The 25,693-nt window shown below is 39.8% G+C and overlaps 1 protein-coding gene and 1 non-coding gene across 3 annotated transcripts; one reads left to right on the forward strand and one right to left on the reverse strand.

Annotated features, from left to right (window-relative positions):
* Positions 1-16,561: 16,561 nt before the first annotated feature.
* Positions 16,562-16,668, reverse strand: LOC116762988. The gene has a single exon (XR_004352405.1). It is a non-coding gene; the product is annotated as a U6 spliceosomal RNA (small nuclear RNA).
* Positions 16,669-21,211: 4,543 nt separating this feature from the next.
* Positions 21,212-24,615, forward strand: IL17A (interleukin 17A). 2 transcript variants are annotated; one of them, XM_032649689.1, is made up of 3 exons: positions 21,212-21,315; positions 22,446-22,648; positions 23,876-24,222. In XM_032649689.1, the coding sequence occupies exons 1-3, from the start codon at positions 21,289-21,291 to the stop codon at positions 24,111-24,113; spliced, it is 468 nt and encodes a 155-aa protein (XP_032505580.1). In that variant the 5' UTR covers positions 21,212-21,288; the 3' UTR covers positions 24,114-24,222. The 2 variants fall into 2 exon arrangements, with proteins under 2 accessions (XP_032505580.1, XP_032505581.1); XM_032649690.1 differs by having other exon boundaries at positions 21,283-21,315; positions 22,452-22,648; positions 23,876-24,615.
* Positions 24,616-25,693: the final 1,078 nt, after the last annotated feature.

Below are 25,693 nucleotides of genomic sequence, written 5' to 3' on the forward strand. Positions count from 1 at the left end.
GTAAAGATTTTTCCTTTAAATCTGCATCCTATTCCAAACATAAAACAGGCTTCTTCTTAGGTTCTCCCCATGGACAGAGAACTCTGTTATTATTGTAAGCATATTATTAGCATATATTCTAAATATTCTACAGAGGCAACTGTATTTCAGTGCTAGGCTGGAATCGTCCATGTAGAAATGGATTTCCTTTGCTTCTCTCCTGAAGAGAAGTGGAACCTTGTCTTGGTGATGCTCCCCACCTGCAATTGTCTGGGGATGTATCTCCCATCAAGTATTTCTGGAGTCCCCAGAAGAATTTGGCCCTCTTTTTTCTAAATTTTCTTTTCGCTATTAAAGCATTTGTAGAACGAAAACATTAATTAAGAAACTATCATGTAAAAGAAGTGAAGGAGGTAGCAGGGGTAGGTGCAAGGGTCCCAATCCCACCGGCCAAGCACCCCCTTCCCTTCCTCTCTCTCTCTCTCTGGCCTCATCACATGTGGAACTCTGAGCACATCTCAGATCCCAGCTGGAAAATCGATGATCCTGTCTAATCCCATGGTTTCATGGAAGAAAGGAGTTAGTGGGTCAATACAGAACTCTAGTGGGTCAGAATATTCTTTGCAAATATTTAGCACTATTTCCCAAGGGTTTGCTATCATCATTGGAGATCCAAGTGGATTTGGGAGCTCTCTCTGGGATATCCATTTGCAGGTGAGCCCATTTTAGAGATTTTCTTCATTCACAGGTAATAGAGGAAGATTCTCTTTGGGACTTGAGCCAGTCTCCCATGTACAGATTACAAATTCTAGCTTGCCTCTGAACAGTCCCAGGTGTCAGCATAGAAACAATTCCTTCCACAGAAATTTTCCATGTATACCAGTCTTCAAGGATGTGGAAATTATAATAGCTAAGTGTAAACCTTTGTGCATAAATTAGCATGATATGTATTGTTATTGATGTTTTTTTCTAGTTTGGATTGTTCATGATAACAATGCCAGCAAGTATTCAATAAACAGTTATCATTCATTTCATTCAGTCAATTTAATAACGTTGTTGACCTGAAACAAATAGATTGCCAGATATTTCTCCAGCAAAAATGAGTTTATTTAGGATGAGCAGAAAATTGCAATTCAGGGTCTGCAACCATGACGAGCCACAGGTAGGTCTCCCCCAAGGCAAGGGAATGAGACGGCTTTTATATGTAGAAGGAAAAAGGAAGTCCGGAGGGCTGCAGTAAACAAAGAGTCCATGGCTTTTCATTGGCTGAGTCCTTGCCAGGAAAGAAGAGTCTTTCTTCTTCCTGTTGGGCTCTGCTAAGGTCACAAGGCATGAGAGCAACCCCTTCTGGTCTCCCAGCTCTATTTCTTTGGGTTTCAGTTTATTCATTTTTTACATGTATACTAGAAACTGCACTCACCTTCTCTACTAGGAGTATAAATTGGAACCCTGGTTTTCAGAAAGTAACTTGACAGTATGTAACATGAGCCTCAGAAATGTTCATACCCTATATATTTCATTTCTAGGGCCCTAAGGAAATAATCCAAAGTGGAGTCAGATTTATGCATAGAGATGTTCATCACAGTATTATAGCAGAATACAAGAAAGTCTTAAGTACTCAAGAACATGGAAATTTTAAATAAATGATGGCATATCCACAAAAAGAAAATGTAGGTGCCCATTAAAAATATTTACAAAGATTTTTAATCATATAGAGAAATATGTATCATACAATTTAAAATTTTTTTAATGTCAGATATAAAATTGTATATCTAGGCTAATTTCAGCCACATATGACAATAGACAAAGGCACCAAAATACTAACAGTGTTTATTGTGATGCTTTTATGAGGTGATGGGGTGAGAGGTGAATGGTTTTTATCGTATGAATATTTCTCTACAGCTTCCAGCTTTTCAAAATGTGCAGAAAAGTGTTATTTCCTCTAATGTTCCTCTAAGCCAAAAACAATAGACCTGGGCATGTGACTGGAGATTCCCAGCATTGCAATTGGGACTGAATTTGAAAGAGGAGCTACAGATCATGGAGCCCCCAATCAAGGCTGCAACCCCAGGGATTAGAAATACTGGACAGGTCTCTGAGCACATGATGACGCAGGAAAACTGATCTCCTTTGCCCTGTCAGCACTTCTCTCTGCACCCTTTCCCCATCCCACTCTATCCCCAGGCAGCCGCTCCTCCCTTCCTAGGTGCCCTTGGAGTACCAGGTGCCGACTAAAAATTGTCGTTTGCCATCTGGTTCTACAAGGATGAAGCCACTAGCCCCTGCAATCGCTGACCTTCAAAACACCCTGAAAAGAGTTCCGGGTGGAGATCGGGAATGGGGCACTCTGTGCTCTGAGATAAACCGGCAGAGCAGACCTTCAGACAGATATTTTCAGGAGATTTTACGAGCCCAATTTCTTGCATCTTCTCATATCTAGAAAAGCACTAAAATCATTAATGTCGACCTCTGAACCTTGTGACTAGCAGCAACCTTCTGTCGAAACGTGTGCTCAATTTCATGTACCCCCTTCACCAAAATCACATATATACTGACCTCCCCTGCACCTCCTCAGAGCAGTTCCTCAGAGCTCTCTCATTTTGCCCCAAATAAAACTGAACTCACAACTCTTAAAATCGTGCATTTTTTTTTCCAGTCGACACAGGAAAGACTTAGTAAGTAACCCACTCTTCTACGTGCTTGACTTACCATCATTTATTTTACTAAAAAGAGAGTTCCAGAGAACGGCAGATCTTGCCTGTAGGCAAAGAAATTTACCCCTAACAATGGCATTTCAAGCACTACAGTGACTCCGGGGTGAGAAAAATGTGACCAAGGGACCCTGCTTTGAAGACGTCGTGCATTCAGCCTCTGTAAATGCAAAAGCAGCCTGGGCTTTGGCATCTGGAGCTTTAAATATTCTGTCTCCTTTTCCTGTGGGCAACAAGAAAGTTTTACTCGTCCCCCACAATCTATGAATCTCAAACCTGATCTTTAAGACTCATCCAAATGTGAAGTAGATCTCATTAAAGAAAAACAACTGTATTTGTTATCCTCAATCCCCATGCCACTTTCAGACTCCTTCTTACAGCATCAGACCTAAGATCCGTGTACTGAGTCAAGCATGTCCATAGCAAAGTTTTCTCATCTGCTGCTACATGAGAGCAACAAAGACGGGTGTGGCTTTCCAAGAAAATCCCCAGCATCTCAGAAGATTGCTTTTATTATGGAAGCACATATTCCGATAACCAAGAATGCTACAGGTAAACCGTGCCTCTGGGGCCTGGCACTCAGTGGCTCAGATGCCTGAAGAGCACCCAAGGGAGTCCCAGGCCTCTGATGCAAGAAAGAGGATTGTTTCCTCCCAGTTGTGCTAAGATGCTGGTACTCTGCAAAATCCTACATCAAAGACATCTAAAGAACAAAGCTCACAATTATATCCATTTTCATAAAAGGTTCTTAACATTTTTTTTTAAAATTGTATTTTTGGACCATTTTTTTCTTTCCATTTGTATTTATTGATATTCAATAAATAAATACTTTAATTCTTATTCAACATAAATAATAATAAAATCTTTCTTGTTCTAACAGTGAAGATTTATTCCAGTCACAATTTCATTTCTTCTTCTATTTCCAAACGTTTATCTTTGATGCGTTTTTCAGGCTGTCCTTTTAATTGCTACTTGATTGGAGACAAATTCAGAATCCTTAGATTCTTATTGCTCAAAATATCTTTCACAGTACATGCTGTTTTTTTTTATATTCACAAGTCTCAAAAGCTTCTAAACTGTCTGCTAATTTTTCATAGATATATATCTTTTTTATTTCTTGGAGGGGTTGAATTGTCAGATTTTTAACTTCAATCGGAAAATCTTTTTGTAGGGAAATTACAAGTCTTTTACCTCTCTCATCCTCTCCGTTTGTCATTATTGATTTCCGATCACTTTCATTTGCATAGTTTCTGTAAGTAAACTTGAAACTTTATTTCCTTAGAAAATAGGTCATAAAATAATCTTCACTGAATCCATCTATTTCGCTAACAAAGATTAACATGTTGCAATCCAGCGTTTTAAATTATAAGATCAACCTACTTTGTTAACCCAGCAATTTCTAATCTTCTTGCTAGGGGATATAAACTATGCAGCCTTCTCCCCTTAATAATTTTAATAATACCTCTTAATTTAAAAACTACATATATTTCCTTTCACTGCCCTTATTTCGAGTTGATTGCCTGAAACCTGTTACGCATTCTCCTCTTGTACATTCTAGTTCTAATATGGGATCTAATTTACCAACAAATTCCATTCAGTTAAATTTAGATTCATTTATTTCTGAAGTGTCTCTGTTGTTTAAAAAAAAGCCTTACTTTTCTGTGATATTAGTATATGGGAAATTTAAGATGCATTGTTTCAGGTACTTCAGTCTTAAGTACATATGTTCTTTCTACCCTTAAACATTATCAACCTCAATTCTTCTCCATATCCATTATTTTTCAATGCTTGTAGTGAGTTTGTCACATTACCAGCCAATAGCAATTAATCAATTAAAGATGAAGAACCATGGTTTAGCAAGCTTGTTTACTTCACATTAAATAACACAGGCTGTAGAGCAGCCAAGACTTAGAGTATTACTGGGAAGATCACCACACAGGATAAGTGACAAATCATTTTTTTACCAAGTGGTACACATATATGTGTGCTCAGCTGGACTGTATGGTGGGCGGTTATTTTGTAAAACCTCCCCCATCTCCCCCCTGGTTAAGAACCACTGATCTAGGAGGAGAGAGTAAGAGATTTGTCAGAAGGTCAGTAGGAAGTTATAGCCTCCTGAATTTGAAAATGATCAAGGGATAGTTAGGCCTTGGATCTTTGAGGGTGAGAGGGCTATAAATGAAGGACCCCAGCTATATATCCCTCAGAGCTGTGGAAGCATTCCCCTCACTAACTGCACCACCATGACTTCCATTGTCCAGCTAAGATAGTACCCCTCACCCTCCCCACTAAACCCATCACTTTCCTATATTTCCTCCTCTTCAACACAGATTAGATTCACATCTTCAAAACATCTTTATGAAAAACTAAAAGGAAAAATTATGATAAAATCTGAAAGCAAAAAAAAAAAAAACGTTGAACATACAAGCTAACAGATATGAAACTTAGATAACTAAACCCTAGTCACAAATTTCTTAGTCAACAAAATGTTCTAAATACATACAGGTCGCTGTTCTTCTTTTCACCTACAAGAATATTTCTACCTAAAATCATTCAGAGTGGCCCTGTCAAAAAAAAATCTCAGTTCTTTGCAGAATCCAGTTCTTAATCAAGTATGTCCCACATGGCCCTTGCCTCTTCCAACCAGACATTTCCATCTTACCCCCAAAATCGGTGTCCTGAATCAGCCCAAACCTATGATTGCCTGGTCTCTCTCTCTCTCTCTCTGACTTCCTTAAGTTAGAAAAGCCCTTTTCCAACCTGGACCTAAGTCTAGAGCATTCTGACACCCTGGAGGTTCTAGGACCATATTGTCCATATTTCTCCCAGCCGGTGCTAGTGCTTGGCTCAGCCTTTAGTGAGACTTGGTTTCTTCACATTGAATTTCTCCATAGTATCCAAGCAAAGTTTCATCTTGGCCTGGCTCAGTCCCAACTTCATCCTACCATCTTGCATCCACTCAAACCCTTAACTAAAGTTTCTTCTTGTCAAATGTCCTGCTTCTCTTCATGAAAGTGGTGGATCCTCTCCACCGAAAACAAATGCGTCTTTAATTGTAATTTTAGTAAGTTCACAGTTTCCTTGAATCCCGTCCATAGACTTCCTAGAAACCCATGGACCCTAAATTAAGAATCCTTGTCTGAGACCTTCCCAATTTCCCAGGTTCTGGTCTGAGGAAACCACACAGTTCCCAGCTCATGTGTAAGCAGAGATGATTATCCACAAGTTCTATGTCATCCATTGACCCTCTCAACTCTTCTCTCCTGCAATGAATTGCTAGCAAAAGTTTAAACCTTTATAACTGTACAGTTTTTGAACCATTTAGCCATACAACAATCAAAAAGTGAAGGAAGAAATAGTTTACAGGAGCAAAGACTTGCTGAAAGATTGGGAGTACTGTGTTTGCAAGGCAGAAAACTAGCTGGACAGAAGCAGAGCTGGGAATGATAAAGGTCAAGGCTGTACAGGAAGGGCAGTCCCACATGTGGAGGACCCCAATGTACAACGGAGAAGCCCAAATGTGATCTGTCCTATAATAACTTTCCATGGGAAAACCTTTAAATGGCTAAGGAAGATGGATGTGGTTTTGGTGAGCAGGATGGGCTGCAAGGAGGAGGGGTCTGGAAACAGGGAAGTCCCAGTAGGAGGCAATGACTACTAGAAAAGCCCAAGGGAAGGGGGACCTGAACTAAGGTGGGAAGAACGTCCACCACGTGGCAGAAGAACACAGAGAATCAATAGGACTCTGCGACAACTGGTGACAGGCCTCAGAAGGGAGACAGCAGGGGAAGAAAAAACTACACTACAAGAATATATTCGGGAAAGATAGTCAATATTTTATAATAACTGTAAATGGAGTATAGCCTGCAAAAATTGTGAATCACTATATTGTACACCTGTAACATATAATATTGTACATCAACTATACTTCAATTTTTAAAAGGCAATGAAAAGTCAAAGACAATGGAAAAGTTTTGGACCTCATTAACTTAGAAGATATCACTTAAGGATAAAGCAAAACAAATTAATTGAATTTACAAATGGGGGGAGTTCAGTTAGAAATTAGGGTATATTTCTAAGGCAGTTACAACATCTCCTTCTCTGAATGTGTTTAGATAAAGCATAAATATTTAGGCAAGTTTTTAAGAACACTTATTGATTAAATAAGCTCTCTGTATTATTTTCATTTTTCATTCTGTGGGTCTGTGAGTCTAAAGCCATCTCTGCAGGCTTCATCTGCAAGCCAAACCTACAGATGAAAAGTGAAAAAATTAGCCCACCCAGATATAATAGTACATAAATAAGAAATAAGTATATTTGGCAACAAGTTGGCAAAGCATTCTGATAACCCTGGATTTTTCTTTCTTCAGATGTCTTATTTTATGGACACATCCCACATGAAGCAGTCAGTCTCCTTAAAGTGACAGCTTGTAACAGGCAGAATTTACCTTCTTTCTGTATATTCCACAATGCATAAAATTTTGAGCTTCTGTAAGAACTCATTGTGGTTGGTAATGAACATGATTTTGATGATTAGAAGTAACAGTACATAATATTTATGGCTCTGTGCAAAAAACAGTACCTACAGTATCTCTTGCAATCCTTACAATAACTTTATGATGTAAGTACTATTATTATTGTCATTTTAAAAGTGAGGAATTTGAGGCTTAGAGAATATTAAGTAACTTGACTAAGGTCTCATAGCTAAGAGGCAACAGAGTGAATCCAGACGTATCTAACTCAAAGCTAGGTAATGAATAGGTAATTCATTTGTAAACTTTTAAGTGTGACTCAACCAGTGCTCCTTCTAAAACTATAGTTCTTGCTGCTTTTCATACAGTAATTTTTCAATAAATGTTTACGAGGTGGATAGATGGATGGATGGATGGGGATGTTTGATGAATTAGGACAACCAGTGGGCAATATATTTCTGCTGAGACCCAGGTTCCCAAACAAAAGCAAGTTTAGAGCCTTCATGTTTACACCAGGCATCCTGCTGAAGTATGTCTTCTGACAACAAGTCTAAAGGCAGATGAGTTTCTCACCTCAGTCAAATGGTCCATCAACCACTTCCTTGATGGCTGTTTACTCACCACGTCTAGCAGATGCTGTGTTTAGCCCACATAGGACCCGGCTCCCTGTCTCTCACTTTCAGGTGTCAAGCTCACATTTGGTCTACACATGCTTAATGCAGCAGATCTTATCAAAAAAAAAAAAAAAAAGCTTAAAAACCACATAGGTTCAGCAGGATCCACATAGACTTACATAAAACATACAACTATTTTTAAAAGTAGGCAGACAATCGTTCTGCATCCAGCCTTTTCAGACAGGAAGACCATCTTGAAAAGATAATAAACAAGCATGTATTAAACGTCTACTGTATATATTTTGTACAATGCTAAGAACTGCAACTTAATAAGTTTGAGTCTAGTCAATATAGACCCCCAAAATTTTATTCACAAAGATATAGAGATATATGCACATCACATATATAAATTATAAAGTACATGTATAAATTATATAAATATATTTAAAATATAGGGGCTTCCCTGGTGGCACAGTGGTTAAGAATCCACCTGCCAATCCGGGGGACACTGGTTCGAGCCCTGGTCCGGGAAGATCCCACGTGTCAAGGAGCAACTAAGCCTGTACACCACAGCTACTGAGCCTGTGCTCTAGAGCCCGCGAGCCACAACTACTGAAGCCTACACGCCTAGAACCCGTGCTCCACAACAAGAGAAGCCACCACAGTGAGAAGCCCGTGCACCTCAACGAAGAGAAGCCCCCACTCGCCGCGACTAGAGAAAGCCCGCACACAGCAACAAGGACCCAACGCCACCAAAAAATAAATAAATAAAATTATTTTTAATAAATAAAATATAACACCATCAACAAAATAAAAACAATCCTATCACTCAGGTTGAGGAGGAATAACAAAGCTCAGCGAGCTGGAGGCATTCTTACCAAGATTTGATGGGGTGGAGGGAAGAAATTACTTTGCCACCTACGTATGCTTTTCCTGTCGTCGGAGGAAATTTACTAGAGTACACACACCATTTAGAATGTCTTCCCAGCCCACACTGCTTTTCTTCGAGATAAGGGCTAACTTAACCACAAAGCTGGATCCCCAGCAGCCCTGTTTGTACAACATGATTCTGCTCAACCATAGCTGATTAGACACAAGAGTTAAATTAAGCCAATCAGACTCTCCTGGTTCTATGGCTTGAAACTGAGAAATGCCTATCAGCGGACCTTTAATATGTGAACTTGGCAGAGCCGGGAGCACAGAGAAAATGAATCCTCGGAGAGAGAAATGACATAGTTCAGGGAAGAGGGTGTTTGAGAGACTGAAAAAGCAATTGTTTGACTCCCGTTTTTGTTTGTTTGTTTATTTGTTTTTATACATGTATTTATTTTATTTTTATTTATTTTTGGCTGTTTTGAGTCTTCGCTGCAGTGCACAGCCTTCTCATTGTGGTGGCTTCTCTTGTTTCGGAGCATGGGCTCTAGGCGCATGGGCTTCCATAGCTGTGGCACGTGGGCTCAGTAGTTGTGGCGCACAGACTTAGTTGCTCTGCGGCACGTGGGATCTTCCCGGACCAGGGCTCAAACCCACGTCTCCTTCATTGGCAGGTGGGTTCTTAACCACTGCGCCACCAGGGAAATCCCCCCCATTTGCTTTTTAACTCTTGTTCCAGTCCTTTCCTGCTGTAATTCCTTCCCTTGGTTTCCCTAAAACCAGGTTTTTCTTAAGCTGGTTCAACTGAGTTTCTATTACAAACCAAGACAGAAACTAGAAAATCTTAGTAAAATATAGATAATAATACAAAAACCCATAATGGTTCCATATCCTCTAGTAATAATATGTATTTGAGCAAAGATCTAATGAATAAATATTTATCATGTACTGATGAATAATGAATAATTTGAAATGAATTTTAAATGTACTAATAGGAGACTAAATAAATAAATTATGGTATATACATGCACTTGAATTCTAACCAAATATTTTTAAATGATATGTACATTGGAAATTTTTCAAAATTAATTGCTCTTCATATACTATCCTCTTATACTTGGCATCAGGTTCATGAGGTTTAACTCAATACTGGTCAAATGTTTAAAAACCTGACTCCTGCAGTTTTTTGCTGTAGCTAAAATGCATTATGACTGTAATGGCCTAGTTCTTCAGATCAAAGAGAAAACCAATCTGATTCATAGCCATCATCTAATACTCCCCTATGAGGTTCTCATGCTTAAGTTCAGCTTCTTCCAACACCCACCTTTTTTTTTTAGGAAAAAAAGAAAAATAAAGGAAAGGTTACTGTTCTTCTAATCCAGCTGGGAAAGTGAGCATTAATCCTCTTACCTTGATCCTCAGTGAAACATAGACATATAGACACCTCTCTCTGCCCCTCCTTTCATTATTTTCACAAAAATCTCCACTTTGAGGGAATCACAAAATAAATATATGTTGGGGATATCTTAGTCTAGATACAGTCATAGCACTAGACAGTGAGGGATTGTCAGTAAAACAAAGATAATGGACAAGGGTAAATGAAAGAGGTGATACCACAAAATGGATGAAAGAAAAACAATTCTATAATTTTTAAGACTTCAAATTTTTCAAACTTCAAAAACATCAGACAGTCAGCTTCAGAAAGTTGGAAAGTCACTTGCAGAATAAGTCTTTAAAATGTTTTCAATATCAATGTTTTCAGCTGGTCATAATGAAAAGCCCCCAGACCTGAGAATCAGCCATGTCTGTGATCCTTTGACAACCTGCCAACTAGATGATCTTGGACTAGTTACTGAAACCTTCCAAACCTTAGTTTTCTTTAATGTAAATTTGGATAATAGTATCTAAATATATAGGATAGTTATAGGATCCAAGTACAAGATTGCTGTAGAGATTAAAAGAATGGATAAATACCCCAAAGAAGGACTTTCTCTGTGACATTACAAAATTTATATCACTTACATTTATTTGACACCAGTCATATGGCAGATCACCGTTTCTTATACTATCATAAGCTTTTTTTTGTATATATTAATATTTTTGTTGATGTCTTTAATGGCTATTGCCCTTGTAATAACATTACCTAAAATGTTTAACAAGCTTCATTGATCTCTGTCAATTTATTTTAAGCATTAGCTTTATTATTATATTTGATTGTCATGCATCTGTGTATAGACTACAATACATTATATTCATGTGCTTATAGACAAGATACATACTTTAAAAAGCTGTTGACATCAACACAATTTCTATTTTTTCTTATCAAGCGAAAATTGGTGAGAAAGTATTTTAAGTCAAAATACTCACTCCTTTCTCACCATGGGAAAATGCAAACCAGAAAATTGCAACTTAGAGAAGCCTGAACAAATAAATCTTTTTATTTAATAATTTATAACCATTAAAATATTGAATGTGTCCCATTATAGTTAAACTTCTCAAACCACTGTAACTACAAAGAAATCTTTGTGCTCCTAACCCATCCTGTTGGGCTTTGTCACTAAGTCATTCTTTGTTTAACTCTTGGGTTGGGGTTGCTTCCTTCTGAATCAAGCCATTATTAAAAACATTTGTAACTTCCCAGTGTTATGAATTTACGACTGTCGCTCTACTTACGCGACCAAGCATGTATAACTCTATGGATCTTTCTCTTCCTTTGCTTTTAGGTGTTGACAGCACTGCTCTTCAGCCAAATTCAGTCACTTTGCAAAGGTAGAACTCTACAATAATTCTACTGAGTACTCAGGTATGAGACTTTTTGCCACTATGGACAGATGACACAGAGAAGTCAAAGAAATAATAAAATCATGGAAGCAATCAAAATATTGAAAAAAAGGCAGCTGGTTAAATGGTCTGCTCTTCATCCATGTCTCAGGATGTTAGGCAGGATTCAAACACACATAAACGAACAAACAAAAGCTTTAAAAAGGGTAAAAATGTTCAGAATGTATTGTAAGGTGAGAAAACAGGTCACAAAACAGTATTATAATATAGCCCAATTTGGTAATAATAATACTTATAGTTTTTTTAATGTATTTTTTAAACTAGAACAATACACTTCAAATGATTCCAGTTTTATAAAATAACAGGAACAGTATACTCCAAAAGCTTATTTCTAAGAACCAGGATTACGGGTTAATTTTGCTTTCTTCCTTTTGCTCCCCTCACCTGGCCCCCATTATTTTGTATAACAAATGACCATATATCACTTTCATGGTCAGAAGAAAAATGATGTGTGTGTGTGTGTGTGTGTGTGTGTGTGTGTGTGTGTGTGTGTGCGCTTCTGCATGGTGTAGATAGATAGATGATAGATGGATAGATAGATAGATGATAGATAAGTAGATAGATGATAGATATATGATAGATATAAAATATGTATTACACACATACAAGGTGGCAGTTCTGAGTTAAGTTCAATACAATATATGGTAAACCTTGAAATTCCTTATCATCAGTACAACAGTATATAAACCAGGACAAATTAATAATTTGTAGCAGGGACTATTCCTTTCCACTAATCAGATGCCTGTGTCTGCTATCCAGGGCACTGGTTTCCAGGTTATCTAAGTACCTAATAAGCTCAATTCATTATCAGCAATCAGTTTGAAAAGCACAGAATATGAATAAAGGGCCTGGATTACCCTGGATGTCAGCTCCTTGAAAGTAGGGCCTTGTCAACTTGTACCCTGCTCTATCCCCAGAGTTCAGCAGTGCCCGGTTCAGAACAGGTACTCAAGAAACATTTGTTGAATGAAGGGCTATTTCACCCAGACCGTGTGGAAGCTGAAGAAATCTCCCTACTTTCTCACATTGTAGACATTCAATGAGCGGATAACTAGTCAGATCCAATGTCTGACCCTCACCTCCAATGTCAGATCTTCAGATCCAGTGTCTGACCCTCACCTCCAGTGTCTGACCCTCACATCCAATGTCACCTTCAGATCCAATGTCTGACCCTCACCTCCAATGTCTGACCTTCAGATCCAATGTCTGATCCTCACCTCCGATGTCACCTTCAGATCCAGGGTCTGACCCTCACATCCAATGTCTGACCCTCACATCCAGTGTCTGACTTTCACATCCAGTGTCTGACCCTCAGACCCAATGGTTCTCTTTCTCAAAAAAGTTTGACAAACTCTGTCAGATTCTCTTGCCCTGACATTCCTACAAAAGTTAATATTTCATCAATATGCATTGCCACATATATTATTTAATTTACTCCTTTCAATAATCTATGAGTCATATTCTATTGTTACCTCCATCTTGTAGGTATGGACACTGAGACGTGCGTGACATAATTTTCCTAAGGTCACACAGCTAATAAAGTGGGGCTGAGATCTGATTATGGGAATGTCTGATGCCAAACATGTCTTTAACCAATATATTAAACAGGAGCCTCTTATGAGCCCCAGATGGAAATTTTATTTCAAAATGTAATGATAGGAAATACTCCATCTCTTCTTTTTTTTTTTTTTGGTACATTATATTTTTTAATATTTTTTATTAATTTTTATTGGAGTATAGTTGCTTCACAATGTTGTGTTAGCTTCTGCTGTGCACCAAAGTGAATCAGTTTTATGTATACATATATCCACTCTCTTTTAGGTTTCCTTCCCATTTAGGTCACCATGGATCATTGAGTAGAGTTCCCTGTGCTATACAGTAGGTTCTCATTAGCTACCCATTTTATACATAGTAGTGTATATATGTCAATCCCAATCTCCCAGTTCATCCCACCTCCCCTTCCCCCCTTGGTAAGCATAAGTTTGTTCTCTACATCTGTGACTCTATTTCCCCCTTGGTAAGCATAAGTTTGTTCTCTACATCTGTGACTCTATTTCTGCTTTACAAGTCAGTTCATCTGTACCATTATCACTTTTCATATAAGCGATATTGTACAATAGTTGTTTTTCTCTTTCTGACTTTCTTCACCCTGTATGACAACCTCTAGGTCCATCCACGTGCCTACAAATGATCCAGTTTTGTTCCTTTTTATGGCTGAGTAATATTCCATTGTGTATATGTATCACATTTTCTTTATCCATTCTTCTAACTCCATCTCTTCTAAGGAATTAGCTAGCCTCTTCCTTGCTGATAATGAAAACGATGTAACTGAGCGTATCTACCTTTTCTCTTTGGCTGACAGGAAGCTCAGAGACAAATGTAAACCTCAACTAGAGTAATTCTATTGATCCCTATGGACTGTGACTTTGGGTTTTCTTTTCCCTGATCTTGACTTTTGACTCTATATTTGCTGCGCCTGATTCATATTTTTTATCTACTTTATTACCTGAATTTTTGTTACAGATCATCTCAAATCCTTCGAAGGATTTTGGAATAAAGGAACATAGCATCACTATTATTGATTTTACTATATTTCCAATCTGTGGAGAAGACACTTCACCAGAGCATCTTCTATAGTGTCTAAAAAGAAAAACCAATCAGCAATTTGCTCTGAGTCCACATGTTGTATCTTGTCCTTTAAATACATTCTGCAGTTGTCTGTAAATCATATTAACTTCAAAATTGCTGAAAAGAAAATAAAGCTGATAACTTGATAGCCCAACCTCAGTGTGTGGTTTGGTTTGCTTGTTTAATTTTAGACCTTACTTTTCAGTGACATCCTTTCAGACTTGAAACTTCAGTCATTTGCTGACCTTAATTCTCAGGGTATTAGATGAAGTCAGCATTGCCAAAGGGAAGGCCACCCGTAAAAAAATTTGCATGTGCCTGCTAATATATAGGGATAGAATTCTAAATGTATTGGTTTGAAAAAAAATGGAAAGTTTTCTGACCCACTTTAAATCAGTGTTTCAGTAAAAGGCTAGTGAGAAACCTACCTAAGGAAGAGGCTTGGTTTCCATGAGGTTAGTAGAAGTTATTACTCAAAGGAGAAACTGACATGCTCATCTGATGAGTTGGGCTGTGGATGTTCGTGTAGAGATAGGGGAAACACTGATGGATTGCAGTTGTTTTAAGATGACGTGATGTGATGTGTCTTCCTCCTTGTATGGCTTGGTCTCATCACAGCTTCCAGGTATCACCTCAATGCTTTGAGGCTGGGAAAGATGTGTAAGAGCAAGCCTCATTTACCGAAAAGATGAAGGTGTGGTGCCCTATTGGGGAGTCACCAGGAACAGAATGCCTGTCTATCAAATCCCTCACGTGGATAACGTCATGGGCCATCAACATTCTTTTGACTCCATAGATTAAGTTTGTTTTTTAAAGACGTACAGTTTTGTGATCTGATTCCATCAGATAAAAATAGTCTGGTCTGGGCTGGGACTAGGCTCCTGCAGCATCAAAAATGAATAGCAAAAAAAAAAATTAAAAAAAAAAAAAAAATGAATAGCAGACGAAAGATAATTAGTCACTCACAGGAGCTGTTCACAGAGGGTCTTCATCAGGGAAGAACAACCCACCAAGTGTTAGAATGCCCAGTGGTGAAAAAACAGAATTGAAATGTTGAAAAAGGATTCTACCTCTCAGCTCTTAGCCCACACCAGCCCATTAACAATGACTTATTCAGAAGTCCTCATTATTAATCATTCCTTCAATTCCTCATGTCATATAAGGAGGAGAAATTCCTCCACCAGGGATTCCAGAGGAAGCCTGTACCTAGCCCTGGAGGATTCCCACCCAACGATTCATTGTTCAGGACGGCCCTCAGAAACATAGCCGTAGTGAACACCTAACAGTGTTGCCCTGGAGAGGAACACTGACACTGTCAGGCTGGTACTAAGATGATATTTCTTATTTAATAAACCATGGCAATTTCATAGACAATAAGTCCTGATTCTTGAAAAACAACAGCTTTAACCTCAGAGCTGAGCCTCTGGTATATAACACTATTAATACTTTGAACTTAGAGATATTATAGATGATCTAGATCTTAAACAACTAGATCTAAATGTGGATATCAGCTAAATCCTGATTTTATCAATGCCCCGAGGCCCTCCAGATGACCCTCTGTTGCAAACGTTCTCCTCTCTCAAAACCATGTCTACCTATTAAGTATCTGACATTGCTTCTTGTCAGTTGGCCCATTTTCAAAATATCAGCCCCCAGATTAAAAACCCAAAAGGATTCTCTGCAGCTACTCATTACCTTCTCTATATTAAATCAAAATCAAGAGAAAAGGAGTTTTCCTTGTGATGTGCACAGCATGAGATAAAATGATACCCATTTCTTTGAGTAGCCATTGTCTTTAAACTATAATATACAATAAGTCCCCTGCATATGAACGAGTTCCATTCCGAGAGCGCATTTTAAGTCCTGTTTGTTCTTAAGGCCAACAAAGTTAGCCTACGTACCCAGCTAACACAATCAGCTATATAGTACTGTACTGTAGTAGGTTTATAATACTTTTCACACAAATAATACATTAAAAAACAAACACAAAAAATAAAGAAAACATTTTTAATCTTACTGTACAGCACCTTGAAAAGTACAGTAGTACAGCACAACTGCTGGCATACAGGCACTGGCATCGAGTGAACAGGCAAGAAGAGTTACGGACTGGAGGAGGGAGAGGAGGTGGGAGATGGTAGAGCTGAAGGATCGTCAGCAATAGGAGACAGAGGGCAAGCTGCAATGTCACTCACGCCTGACGTTGATGGAACGCACGTTCACATCTCTGAAAGTTTGCACCTTGAAGGTTCGTATGTAGGGGACTTACTGTACATAAGTCGTTAACGGTGGCACAGGGCCTCCTCCTCTACTGAGACCATTGTTTGTTTGTTTTTTAAGGCTGTAGAGTAGAAAAGACAATAGTATCTCGATGGTAACCCCACCACCTAAGCAAGAAGTTTTTTTTACTTAACTTATTTACTTATTTATTTATTTTTTAATTTAAAAAAATATGGAACGCTTCATGAATCTGCGTGTCATCCTTGCGCAGGGGCCATGCTAATCTTCTCTGTATCATTCCAATTTTAGTATATGTGCTGCTGAAGCGAGCACTATTTATTTAATTTTTTAATGACAGTCTTAATTTAAGGGATATATGTTCTTCTATCTCCCACATTGTTCTCTACTATAAGTACAAGGGGATGCTGTTTGATGACCTAATGAGGTCAAGGAGCCTTGAAGATCATTTCCCTAAATCAAGAAGCCCACAGACACTTTACTAGGAGCAGATGAATGCTTGGCTCCCAGGAAGACTTCCCAGCCTCCACTGCTCCTCCTCTGCTCACCTCACCCAGCTCCCAGCTCCCAACTCCCAGGATGCAGTTCCCCGTTACTTTGTGGATATCTGTTTCCCAAGCCCTCCAAGAAGCAAGACTGATAAACTGGGGGAAATCACTAAGCAAAATCATCACCCCTAATTTACTGTCCCTATTTGTTCTTTCACTATTTTCTTTGTCTGAAAACTCAGATAATCAAAGATTACCTGGTGCAAAAACTCATTTTATCGAGAGGGAAACTGAGCCTCAAGGATGTGAAATACCTAAGGGCATGGGTAGTTAATGGCAGAACCACAGTGAAAATAAAAGTGTCCTCTCCTCTAGTGTTCTGGGCACCTAATTTCCAGTCCAGCATTCCTTCTATCTGAACAGACTGCGGTCCAAACCTGAACCAGCTGCCTCTGTAGACAAATACCCTCCTTGCTCTGCACACCATCTTTGTGCTTCTGACTGCTCCTCCAGCTCCAGAGTGTATCTGAGAAACCAGTCCTACTCAAGACTGGGCACACTGAGCTCCAACCACCACCTCAAAATGGCCAGTTTTACACTTTTGTGAAAACCCACCTTGTTTCCCATCCTTATTTCAAAGCTAGGGTTGGTATTTCAAAGGACAGCACACAGGGTGTATTTCACTGGCACAGGAGGCGGGCATAGGCAGGACAACTAGAATCAGCTTTGCCTCTTTGGCCTGCAAACACATTCACCTTGACCTCATCCTTACCAGACAGCAACAAGCAAGAAATCTTCTACTTAAGGATGGTCCAAAACAGGCCACAACCTTGTCACACTACCTTCAAAATGATCAGCTGGAGAGTCAAGGTGTTAGCTCAGTATGGTCACTGGCATGCAATTGGGTCCCAAAAGGAATATTCAAGATTCCAACCTACCCAAATAACATTATTTGTACTTTAATTCAGTCAACATATTGAGCACTTCCTATTTCCTAGACACTGTGTTAGATGATACAAAGACTAATAATAACTGTCTCCAGGTAGCTTCACAGTCTAGCAGGAAAATCAGATACATAAACAAATGACATGCAATATGATAGAAACATGCATGGACAGTTGTGTACCAGAGAAAAACCAGCAACACAGAAGCAATCTGTGAAGACCTATGCTGTATAAAGCCTCACAGGAAGCACCATGGGAGTTACGAAGATGAATAACACACTGGCCTTGAAGGATAACAGTAAAATCTAAAATTGGAAATAAACATATGTCTTAGACATACTTTTTCCAGCCGAATAAAACACAGTACATAATGAAGCAAAAGTTACTAGAGAGGCAGGTATAAGCTCTGTGTTATGGGAGCTGCTCATTTCAGCTAAATGATCAGGAGGGACCTCCAGACTTAGAAGACACATTTGAACCGGAGCTGGAAGGACAAGGCACATTTTGATATAAACTGAGGATGGGAAAGGGCATTTCAGAGACAGTACCTAACAAAAGGCATGCAGGCATTACAGATCTTCCTTGACTTCAGATGGGATTACATTCCAACAAACCCAATAAATTCAAAACATCATGATGTAAATGCATTTAATACACCTTAACCTACCAAGCATCATGGTTTAGCCTAGCCTACCTCAAATGTGCCCAGAACATTTTTCTTAGCCTACAGTTGGGCAAAATCATCTAACACAAAGCTTATTTTATAATAAAGTATTGAATATCTCATGTCATTTACTGAATAATGTACTGAAAGTGAAAAATCGAATCGGTGTCTGGGTACAGATGTTGGTAAATATACCGGTTGTTCACCCTCATGATTGCATGGCTCACAGCCACTGCAGCCTCATGAGAGAAGATCATACCACATAGCACCAGGCTGAGAAAAGATCAAAATTCAAAACCTGAAGTACAGCTTCAACCGAATGTATATCACGTTTGCACCGTCGCAAATTTGAAAAATTGTAAGTCAAACCATCGTAAGTTGGGGACCGTCTGTGGAAGGAGAACAATCAGGACCCCATGAGCCCAGGTCACGGAGCGTGGTGGCAGGTAAAGCTGGAAAGGTTGCAGATTTCAGATACTAAGTCAAATAATAATTTAAATGCTAAGGGGTCTGCATTTTGTTCTGAATGCAAGCAAACGATACAAGAAAAGGCACAATCAGAGCCATGCTTTGAGGATCATTATTGCAGGAATGTTGAAGGCGGGTGGAAGGCAACAATTGGGAAGAGCAAATGTGGTTATTAAAACAGTCCAAGTACACAAAGGAACCCATCTACGGAAAAGAAACAGACTCACAGACATAGAGAACAGACTTGTAGTTGCCAAGGGGGAGGGGGTTGGGGAGGGATGAATTGGGAGTTTGGGATTAGCAGATGCAAACCATTATACAGAGAATGGATAAACAACAAGGTCCTACTGCATAGCACAGGGAACTATATCTATATTCAGTATCCTGTGATAAACCATAATGGAAAAGAATATAAAAAAGAATGTGTATATATGTATAACAATTGCTTTGCTGTACAACAGAAATTAAAACAACATTGTAAGTCAACTATACTTCAACTAAAAAACAAAACCAAAACAGTCCAAGTGGGTGAGCAATGAGTTAGAGGAATGGCAGTAGGTCTGGGAATAGGAAATAGATGTGAGAGACACAGATGCTGCTGAGATGGCTACGTGATCACATGTGGAGGAGGGACAGGGGAGCTCACGATGACTCCATGTCTCCAAGGTACATGGTGAGGTCAACACCAGAACCAAGGAAATCAGGAGAAACTGCATCCCACTTCCTCTTCCATCTGTATCTGCTTTGCCTACCAAGGTCATCCATCTACCATCGCCACTGAGATTTCAGCTGCTCATGGCCTTCCTCACTGATCAGTCAGGGTCTGTCTACCCAAGAAAACACCTCACTGCGGAGAACGGGCAGAGACAGGGTGACACGTCACCAGCCATGTCTGCATCCACTGACCCCTTTTTTTTTTTTTTTTTTTTTTTTTTTTTTTGCGGTACGCGGGCCTCTCACTGCCGTGGCCTCTCCCGCTGCAGAGCACAGGCTCCGGACGCACAGGCCCAGCGGTCATGGCTCATGGGCCCAGCCACTCCGCGGCATGTGGGATCCTCCCGGACCGGGGCATGAACCCGTGTCCCCTGCATCGGCAGGTGGACTCCCAACCACTGCACCACCAGGGAAGCCCCCTGACCCCTCATTTTATCAACCCTGGGATAGACCTCAATGTTTCCGAGGAGGAGCCATCCTCAAGGACCTGAAATCGAAGTTCACCTCACTTAGAAAGTGGAGAGAAAAATAAGGAGGAACCATCTCCTTCTGTCTTTCCTTCTTTTTTTTTTTTTTTTTAACGATTTTTTTTTGATGTGGACCATTTTTAAAGTTTTTATTGAATTTGTTACAATATTGCTTCTGTTTTATGTTTTGGTGTTTTTGGCCCAGAGGAATGTGGGATCTTATCTCCCCAACCAGGGATCAAACCCACATCTCCTGCCTTGAAGGCAAAGTCTTAACCACTGGACCACCAGGGAAGCCCTATCTCTCTTCCCTTCTTATCCCCCTTTCCTCTCCTCCTTTCTTGTTATCATTGTCTGCTCTTGCCTGCCCTCCTTTTCTCTACCCCCACCTTCCTGCAGTCTCTACCTCCATTTTCATTCCTCTCTTTGTCCGGTTACATTTCCCCACTCCTTCTTCCTCCTGAGGAATTGCGTGAGTTAATAAGTTGCTTGGTAACATGCAGTGTTAGACGTGCCTTTGATAGTAAATCTCACGTCCCTTGAACCTAGTTATTTGTTCCTCAAGCAGAGCAGACATTCAACAAAGCAGGCATTAAATCGATGAAATAATATGTCCTGTCATCATGAAATTATGTATCCATTTTTTGTTTGTTTATATGGTGAGACCATGGGTAGTTTCTGGAACGGTCTCCACCACATCTGGCTAGGGAATCTGGTGAGGAAAGGAGTTATCAAATGGGAAATCAAGGCATATGACCAAAGAAGACTTGAATGTGAGGTCAAACTTTTATTTCCCCACGAGCCATTAAAATAGAAGATATCTCTTAACGGCAGTTTCACGCACGCTCATAAATAAATGGTTTCTGTGTTTCCACTCAGCTTCTGACAAGTCATAGTTCCTTGAAGAATGAAGAGAAGACATAGTCTTTAGAAGCATAAATTTCTGTCCTTCCCATTTTCCTCCAGAAGCAGATTATTGCCCGTCATGAAGGGGAGGTTTTTCTCTGACCTCATTTGGGGATGGAACTTTTAACCAAAATGGTGTCACCCCTGAACTCACTCCTACACGCCAACGTAAGTGACCACAGAAGGAGAAAAGCCCTATAAAGAGAGAGAAGGTAGCGCTACACTTTGTCCATCTCGCAGCAAGCACAAGCTCATCCACTTACAGTGAACTGGGAGAAACTACCATGGCTCGTGTGAGAACTTCATCCGTGGTGAGTCCCGCACTAACGTGCAATGCTCTCGTCGATTCGGGCCAGATAATATTTCTGGACTGCAGGCATGAAATCCTGGATTCTAGCTATGGAAATCCAAGAATACTGTCTACGTAGGATGGGAAATGAAACCCTTGATAGATACTTGTCATTGTATAGCATTTTCAAGAACTGGTACACATCAGTTTGAAAGGTGAGATTAAAAATGAAAGATAGCTATACTGGGGCTAAACCACACAAGAAGTGTCACACGATGCTGTGCTCTAAGAAAGAATGCTTATTGAAAATCTGTTTCCCTGAGTACAAGGGATTTAATATAATTCTCCCATTTTTCTTCAATCCAAAATGAGATGGGTCACTATCCTTGAGGATTTAATAAGTTGTGGCAGTGACTTTTCTTTCCATTATTCTATTATTATACTATAGTCTTGGTACGCTAACCCTATTTATTCTAACTAGACATAGATGTATAGATGGTATAGGTGTGGTTTAGAGTAAACGGTCTTTATGTTTTTAAAATATTTAAGTTAAAACGTCTTTTTTGAAACCCAATTTGATTACCGAATCAGTATATGTAAATTTAGAAAACCTGGGAAATATACCCAAGAAAAACATAAGGGGGGGGTCCATTTTGGATTGGATGTTTGCCAGTGATACCAACAGAATTTTTAACTGATACCACATGGATTTTCTAGAGCCCTTTATTTCTAAGGTGTACATTTGATTTCACATAGGGTTTCACAGAATGCACGGGGCAGGATCGATGGTGCAGGAGGACATTTCTTCCTAGAAAATCAAGGTCATTACCATCCCAATGACCTGAGAGTGATGCATGTACTGACAGGTTGATGACTTGCCATCTTCACTAAAATTACTGCCAGCCAATGAATAATGTGGTTTTTCTAAGTCAGAAAAGAAAAGTGTTCAAGACTGGTGGAAATGCCATCCTAATATTATTTTATTCATCTAACCAGCTTTTCATTTAACAGACCTGAAAATTTCGTATAGATTGTCCTTGTCCATAGCACGTTCTCAACTATCAGCAATTCCATCATCACCAACCACACTTTGTTGACAAAACCCATGTAGCACTAACCCAGTTTCCCACCTCTCTCTCATTTCCCACCCAGTTCCAGTCACTGCTGCTGCTGCTGAGTCTGGTGGCTCTTGTGAAGGCAGGAATCATAATCCCACAAAGTCCAGGCTGCCCGCATGTTGAGGACAAGAACTTCCCCCAGTATGTGAGGCTCAACCTAAACATCCTTAACCAGAAAGTGAATTCCAGAAGACCCTCCGATTACTACAAACGCTCCACCTCACCTTGGACTCTCCAGTAAGTAAAAGTCCCAGATAAAATCTCTGTATTCTTCTACCTTGTATGTATCAGACTGCCAGTTAAATCACCTTGAGAATGGTATTACTCAGAATCATCCGTCAAAACTGGAAGGGCCATTGTGTAAACCAATGATTCTCAAGCTTTCATTCTACAGATTGCTTTGATACAGCACAGCTCTCCCCAGCCCCCATAACACCTATTCTACTAGTTCTCATTGCCCCAGAAATCCATCCAAATGAACGGTGGTCATCATTCTCATATTTATGACACCCCAAGTCTGTTGTTTATTTATTTTAAAAAGAAATAGACATTTATTGTAGGAGATTAGTGCTTGAATTCTCTTTACCAGAGCTCCCAGAGAAGATGTGTTGAAAATAACTATTAATTAACTGGAATTTTTGTGCTTTTTTGGTTGTATTAACACTGGGAAAATATAGCTTGAATACCAGTGGAAGAAGTATCATTCTGGGTATTTCCACCCTTTTTTGAGTTAGACAACATCCCCAACAGACCAATATTTGCTGCGTCCTTAGTACATCTAGTATTTAGATGGATTAAGTACAAAATGTATTTTGATAATTTGATTTTAGGCAAATAATCCTCAGTTGTATGGAGCCTACAGAGTCACCTGACTGTAGGGTTTCTCGTCTTCTTACTTCTACTTACTAAGAATAGTTCAAATAAATGAATTCAGAAGTCGAAGCAAATTATTCACTCAGCTGGAGGGGAGAGAGAAGGTTATAAAGGGGCTTAAGATTTTGTTTGCAGCCCTTCATATCAGCCGTGGGCTCTGTTCCGTCAGTGTGCTGTCAGATAAAATTTGAGTGCATTCTCTGCTTCAAAGACAGACTTCATTAAGTCAGATTAACAGATATCTTGTTTCTATACTAGTCCTTTAGTCTTTTTTCATCTATCAAATGTACCCTAAAGAAATTAACCTTTGTGTCCAATTTAAATCCTTTCTGTGGTTTCAGTCTATCTTCTTTTGTGTATGCCGGAAATTGGGGAAAACTAATCATTGTCTTTTTTTCTATAACACTTCACGGGCTTCGAAACACAAGTTTTCCCCAAACTACTTCTTTTTCAGACTAACAGCACTTAGAGAATTCACAATGCCTATCATTTGCTCCCCTGTGAATCTGTCTCCCTCTGTTTATTCCTGTTTGATTTCCTTCCTGCTCTACCAGGAATTCACTTTCTTCCTGGCTTTTGTCTCCCTTGCAGCCGCAATGAGGACTCTGAGAGGTACCCCTCTGTGATCTGGGAGGCCAAGTGCAGCCACTTGGGCTGTGTCAATGCTGAAGGGAAGGTGGACCATCACATGAACTCCGTCCCCATCCAGCAAGAGATCCTGGTCCTGCGAAGGGAGCCTCAGCACTGCCCCCACTCCTTCCGGCTGGAGAAGATGCTGGTGGCCGTCGGCTGCACCTGTGTCACCCCCATTGTCCGCCACATGGCTTAAGAGCTTCCGGTCTGACCCCCACTCCCCAAATCAGTTAGGCTTTCTGGGGATTAGACCCAGCCCCATTTCTGACCCAAATCACCAGGGTTCTTAGTTCATCCAGTGGAAACTCCAGAGGGAACACTGGTTTAGAGATGGAATCTGAACCATTTTTCCCTTTCCCCAAGAAGGAAGTTTTAGACTGAGTACCAATTTGCTTCTTGTTTGCTTTTCTAAGGGCTTTAAGTTATTTATGTATTTAATAGGCCCCAAGATAACTCTGGGGCATGAGATTCCATTTTAATGAATTACATGCCTTATTTTGTATTTTTTTAAGACAAGATTGCAGACTTGGGAATTTTATTATTTAAAAGGTAAAACCTATATTTATATGAGCTATTTATGGATCTATTTATGTTTCTTAGTCTTTAGAGAAAGGTGAAATATATGAGTATCTGTACTGCCTAGGGAAATCCTAGATAGGATTAAATAGCAGGTGAAAATTTCTGAGTTTGTACTGCATATGGCTACAGGATTTTCTTCTCATTGTCTCTTAGGAGTGCATGACATGGCTGAAAAGAAAGACTAAACCTAGTTTCATATTTATTACCCTAACTTTGTAAATTGTTCAAGTTTCACAAGAGAGACGGCAAGTCTAACTCTGCTCTGTTAAACTCTTGTAATAAAAACAATTGATAATAATAAAGTTTGGGAAGAAAACTCATTTCCTTATTTGTTTTCTCATTAAGAGGACTTCCGAGGGCTTCCCTGGTGGCGCAGTGGTTGAGAGTCCGCCTGCCGATGCAGGGGACACGGGTTGGTGCCCCGGTCCGGGAAGATCCCACATGCCGTGGAGCGGCTGGGCCCGTGAGCCATGGCCACTGGGCCTGCACGTCCGGAGCCTGTGCTCCGCAACGGGAGAGGCCACAACAGTGAGAGGCCTGCGTAACGCAAAGAAAAAAAAAAAAAAAAAGGACTTCCGTGAGCTCAGCTCTTTCATATTTGGAAGGGTGTGCAAATTTATCAATAGAGCAAAACAAAGCATGCCTTTGAGTAGCAACAACCTCCACCCACCCCAAGTCCAAGTTCTCAATGTTATTCAAGACAATACAGGATGGAGGCCCGCATACTATTAGCCAATGCTGTGGACACGTGCACTCTGGAGCAAATTAAGCAAATAAAAATAATGGCCCTGGGAAAATGACATGTCATTTTTAAAGATCATATGGGGGGAAGAAAAAATCCTCCCGAAGGTATGACCTGAGGTTTGACAGGAAGGAGGAAGTTCTGGGAGGAGACATTGTTTTCAGACTAGAATGGCAGTGTCTCCCCAAGCTCAGTCTGCTTTTGAAGATTAATGTCAACCAGAGATCTAGAAAGGAACATTTCTCTCTTGCTCAGGTCATACCCCTAGGACAACCTCTCCTGCCCTCGGCCTCTGATTCTGTGCACCCCAGGACACAGAAAAGAGCCACCGGGGCAAAACAAACTTCAAGCATGAGAAAAGTTCAGCCCAAGTAAAATAAAAACTGAACCATATTCAATTCCAGAGTAGTTTCAAGTTTCAAGTCATAACCATTTTCCCCAATCATGGCCCAGCG

The sequence above is a fragment of the Phocoena sinus genome, chromosome 11 (genome assembly GCF_008692025.1).
Source record: "Phocoena sinus isolate mPhoSin1 chromosome 11, mPhoSin1.pri, whole genome shotgun sequence".
In the NCBI taxonomy this organism is placed as follows: domain Eukaryota; kingdom Metazoa; phylum Chordata; class Mammalia; order Artiodactyla; family Phocoenidae; genus Phocoena; species Phocoena sinus.